At 53.6% G+C, this 5,238-nt stretch overlaps 1 protein-coding gene across 1 annotated transcript; it reads right to left on the minus strand.

Moving 5' to 3' along the window:
• Positions 1–304: 304 nt before the first annotated feature.
• On the minus strand, positions 305–1,073 carry LOC142488156 (uncharacterized). Its single transcript, XM_075588530.1, is given in 2 exon segments — positions 305–569; positions 571–1,073. Coding segments are annotated over 2 exon segments (768 nt in total).
• Positions 1,074–5,238: the final 4,165 nt, after the last annotated feature.

A 5,238-nucleotide genomic window follows, 5' to 3' on the forward strand; every position in this document is an offset into this window, starting at 1 on the left:
CGCACCGCCGCCACGTCATTCCCTCCCGCGTGAATGAGAAGGATCTGCGGAGGTCTCCTGTCCCTTGCTAGAATCAAGAGCCGCGGTAGCAGCTGGCACCATCGCAGCCCCCTCCCGCCCCAACATAAAACCCTAGCCTGTACGCCCAAACCGAGGTCCGCTCCGTAAGGCCGACGAGCCGCGCGCTTCTCCGCCCAGTGTATCAAAGAGTCACCAATGATCCAGACCTCCGTTGCCTCCGCCTCTGCGGGGGGAGGAAGGAAAAGGAGGGGGGGGCAGGGGGGGATGAGAGAGAGAGAAAGGATCACACCAGCGAAACCTGTTCTGCGCCTGCCCCGGGCCTGACATAGGACCGGTACCTGCTGGAGCCCCAACGGCCAATCCTTTGTATCACCTCCCCAGCCAGGCCAACCCGCGCTGCCTCAGTCGCGGCCCCAATCCTGAACGAGTGAGTCCCGAATTGGGCCGCTTCCAACCCCAAGCGCTCAAGGCAGACCCGGAACACTCGCGAGAACTGGTACCTGGATAATGGGACCCCGTCACTGTGAACGAGTAAAGGCCCGCACTCGTAAGTACGCCCTAAGAGCCCCCACCGGGCAGAAACACTTCCCTGGTACGCTTAGCAATGGTACCACCGCCCCCCTGCCCATTTGGTCCGTCTTGGACCGCCGGATGAAAAGCTGCAAATAATCCGCCCCGAGCGCCACATCCCTGGCCTGGAAGCCCCCGCCCCTTTTCTTAGAAGCGCAGACTAGCTCCCCTATACGCAATGCTCCAAAGAACGCCAAGGTGAATGCCGCATTGAATAGCTCCGCCTCGAAGGTTGAAAAGCAGACCAGCCCTGTTATCTTCACCAACGCCTCCAATAACGCCGGAGTTACTGGTCTCCTGGTGTCGCTGGACGGTGCCCCCCTCAAAAGCCCCGCCAGGGCCCTCTTGACTACAAACGCCTTAGTGACGTCAGTCTCACCGCCCAGCCTCAAGAAGAATGACACCCCGCTCAGTTTCCTGCTAATTGTCCTCCCTGCTAACCCCCTGCGCCCCAACTCGATCACGAATTGCATCACTGTCATGACCCCCCCGTCTCTCCTTCAACTTCCCTTGAGAAGCACAAGTATTCCGTCCATGCGGCCGCATAGGCTTCCCACGTACCCGGAGCTACCGATGCTCGCACTAGATTGATCACTGTGGGATCCCCAGCACCCATAACTCTGTCGGGCAAGATGCGCCGTCCCTGTCCGCTTCCGGTGCCCACTTCCGAAACTCTCCCATCTGTAAACGGGATAAAGAGTCGGCAATTTTATTGGAGACCCCCGGCACATGACGCGCCCGGAACGATATGTTCAGTTGCAAACATGAGAGGACAAAGCTGCGCAGCAAATTCACGACCGGTGGGGAACGTGAACCAAAGCTATTCACAGCCTCGACGACTCCCATGTTGTCGGTCCAGAAAACTACCTCTCTGTTTCTGAAAGACTGCCCCCACAATCGCACCGCGACCAGCAACGGGAACAGCTCTAGGAACGTTAAGTTCCTAATGAGATTGGACTCCCTCCAGTGTTTGGGCCAGCGCTCTGCACACCATGCCCCGTCGAAGTATGCCCCGAAGCCTACCGAGCCTGCCGCGTCCGTGAACAGCTGCAGCTCTGCATTCCTCGAGGGATGCCCCCGCCATAAGGTTCTCCCATTGTATGTCTCCAAGAAATCCGACCAGACCCGTAGGTCTTCGCGGATCTCACGGGTGACCCGAATGAAGTGGTGAGGACGCCTGATCCCAGCGGTTGCTGCCGCGAGGCGCCTCCAAAAAACCCTGCCAACCGGCATGATTCGAGCCGCAAAAACCAGATGGCCCAACAATGCTTGGAAGTGACGCAGCGAGGTTTTCCTCAAACCCCCGAACTCCCGAAGGAGCCCTTTTAGGGTCGCTAGTTTATCCAGCGGAAGCCTGTATTCCATCTGTGCAGAGTCAATCTCGATCCCGAGAAAACTGATTACCGTTGTTGGGCCAACTGTCTTCTCGTCGGCTAGCTGGACTCCGAACTCGCAAGCCATGGCTGAAAATTCAAACAGCCATCTTGCGCACAGGTCTGATCCCGCCGGCCCCACGAACAGAAAATCGTCCAGGTAATGCATGCACCCCGTGGCTTGAACCCTGCAACGAGCCACCCACTCGAGAAACACGCTAAAAGTCTCAAAGTAGAAACATGATAGCGCGCAACCCATGGGGAGACACAAATCAACAAAGTACTGGCCGTCGAGCACGCAACCTAGCAAGTGGAAACAGTCAGGGTGCACCGGCAGCAGCCGGAATGCGGATTTGATATCCGCCTTTGCCAGCAGAGCCCCCCGACCCATACCGCTCACCATCGCTGCGGCTTGGTCAAAGCTAGCGTAACTCACCGAGCACAGTTCGCGATCGATGCCGTCGTTCACCGACGAGCCTTCGGGATAGGATAGGTGTTGGATGAGTCTGAATGCCCCCGGGTCCTTTTTGGGGACCACCCCCAACGGGGAGATCCTCAAGTCTGGGAGTGGGGGGTAGGCGAATGGACCCGACATCCTCCCCAACTCCACCTCCTTACCCACCTTCTCCCTCGCCACATCGCTGTAAACCCTTGCCGATTTCAAATTACGCTCAAATCCTGATCCTGCCTGGTGCACAAACGGGATTCTGAACCCCTCGGAAAACCCGTCGAGGAGCAGCCGGGCTGCGTCCCTATTTGGTTATCTTTCCAGCCAAGGGGTCAGGCTTTGGACGATTATATTGGAAGGTGCCTTGCTGGCCAGGCCGCCGCCCACCCCTCTTGGAACCACGCCCCCCGCTCTTAAAGCATTTCGCTTGCGGATGGGCTCCTCCGCAAGTGGCGCATTGGTGTTTGAAGCGACAAACCGCATATGTGCACCGCTCGTCATTGAAGGCCCAGCAAACCCCGGGCCGGTTATCGCCCTGTTTTTCCGTGTTCGCAGTAGCGCGCCCCCCCTCTCCCCCTCCCTGAAAGGGCGCCGGCTTGTCCGATAAGCCAATAAGGTCAATCCAGAGGTCGGTCTCCTTCATGACCCACGTTACCTTATCCTTGTGCGCCGCCATCTTCTGCCTAAATCTTAAATCGTAAAACCACCAGCCCATACCCCCGTGCCGCTGGTGGGCCTCCCCAATCATATCCTCATATTTAAACAGCGCAGCACATAATTGGGGGGACTTCTCCCCGATTACCGCGGCTAAAATTCTAAATGCGCGGGACCAATTGGCGAACGTGCGTGGGAAGAGCCTCTTCTCTATATCCTCCTTCCTCGCATCCACTTTTTTATAGGACCGCGCCAACGCCTCCCTGTAATCGGGTAACAGGGATAAGATTTCCACGAAATCTCCTGCCCAAATAGCCTCTTTTTCCTCTTTTGTCAAGTGCGTGCCTAACTCGTTAGTGACGCACACCTGTGGCGTCGAATAGGCTCCCGCGGGGATCGTTGGTTTTGACGTGGTGTCCCCGACCCCGGCCGTGTGAAGAGGCACCGGAGTCGTAACCCCGGCCGTGAGAAGAGGCACCGGGGTCGCGACCCCGGCCGTGAGAAGAGGCACCGGGATCGCGCCCAAGACACCAACCACGGAACCCTCGGTGCCAATGACCCCGGCCGAAGGTGGATTATGAGACACCAGGGTCATGTTGGTGGCTGCCGGGGTGGGAATCGGCGCTGTGGCTACCTCTCCGATGTGCGCCCCCCACGCTGCTGCCACTCCTGAAGTCACGCCAGCGTCCCTAGCTCCCGCTCCAGAAGGAACCAATGCCTGCGGCTCCAAGGCCTTCAATAAGCCCATTAATGCCGCTGTGAGGTTTGCCCTCTGCCGTACCAAAAGCTCCTGGGTCTGGTGTATGTGCCGTACCAAAAGCTCCTGGGTCTGGTGTATGTGTTATCCCTGGCGGGAGGCAAAGAGGACGAGCCCACGCCAGCTTGGCCTTAAATTAAAGGGGCTTGGGCCCTCCCCCGTGATGGGGAGGGCGGTGCGGGGGGCGGGCCAGCGGGGAGGAAGGCCGGCCCCCCCTGGTCATGAAACCCCCCCGCCCATGGCTGGGGGGGGTCGCTTTCTTCAAAATACAGGTCTTGTCTAGAAGAGAGATACAAAGTACAGCTCTACTCACAAGTTTATAATGCAGCAGTTCTTGAGCACTATTTTGGGGTTCATATCACATTTATCTCATATTGTAATAAATCAATTGAAAGTTATTAGTGTTGGGTTTTTTACATTTAGGATATAATTCCCTGTTATACTGTTTCCAATCAATCCCCAAATGTCCTTATTTAACCTTGATTATCGGTCTATATAAAATTAATAATTACCACCAATGATTTATGTGTTTAGCATGATTATTAATGGATTGTTGCTTTTTTTTTTTTGTTATTATTTTGTATGTTGCATTTAGCTGTGCCCCTTGAAAATGTAATATTTCCACCTTAAGCAATAATCGCTAGAGGGTATAAAATAGGGACAGCACTCAGCAGCTCAAAATCTACACCTCTGCCACAGCTCTAGCGACTCTCGTATGTTGAATGCTTGTGAGAGAACCCAGCTGTGAGCCTAGCCGATCAATCCAAGCAAGGCGAGAGGAGAATTCCAATACATGACGCAGAAACATTGTTGGACCGCGAGTCTTTCTCGTCGGAGCGCTTACACTGGAGCAAGTAAGACGTCCCTCTGCTATATTAAGTTGCGTGTACTGTCAACCACGCTATACCATCTATAAATTTGTGAGTGCAATGTGCATTTGTTTTTAATATATTTATTTGTTTATTACATTTAGATTTACACTTCAGCAAATTTTCTTCACATATGGAGTTCAACATTGTTGGAGTTTGAGTACCATATTTAGGAAGATAGAAAACACCTCATCATTTGGTTGTCAGTTACTTTTCTTCTCTACTTCCAGTTCACTGCTTCAAACAACAGCAATCTTGTGAGTGGGGCATTCCCTGTTTCCCTATCAGATTACACTATGCTCTGTTTTTCTGTCTTTTTGTTTTTGCATTATGGTTTCTGCTTTTTTTGGACTATTAATTTTTTCAATGAGTGACAGATTAGACCTCAGAAGCATGGACATATAAGATGTATACCTTTAAGCTTTGTTCAATGCATCAGTGATTTGTTGTACGATTTAATTTTTTTTCCTGAAATTCTAAATTGAGTGAGCCAATTGCATTCAGGATGAGGATTAAGAGGAAAAAAGATCTCCATCACCACACACT

The sequence above is a fragment of the Ascaphus truei genome, chromosome 2 (assembly GCF_040206685.1).
Source record: "Ascaphus truei isolate aAscTru1 chromosome 2, aAscTru1.hap1, whole genome shotgun sequence".
NCBI classification, from domain to species: Eukaryota; Metazoa; Chordata; class Amphibia; order Anura; family Ascaphidae; genus Ascaphus; species Ascaphus truei.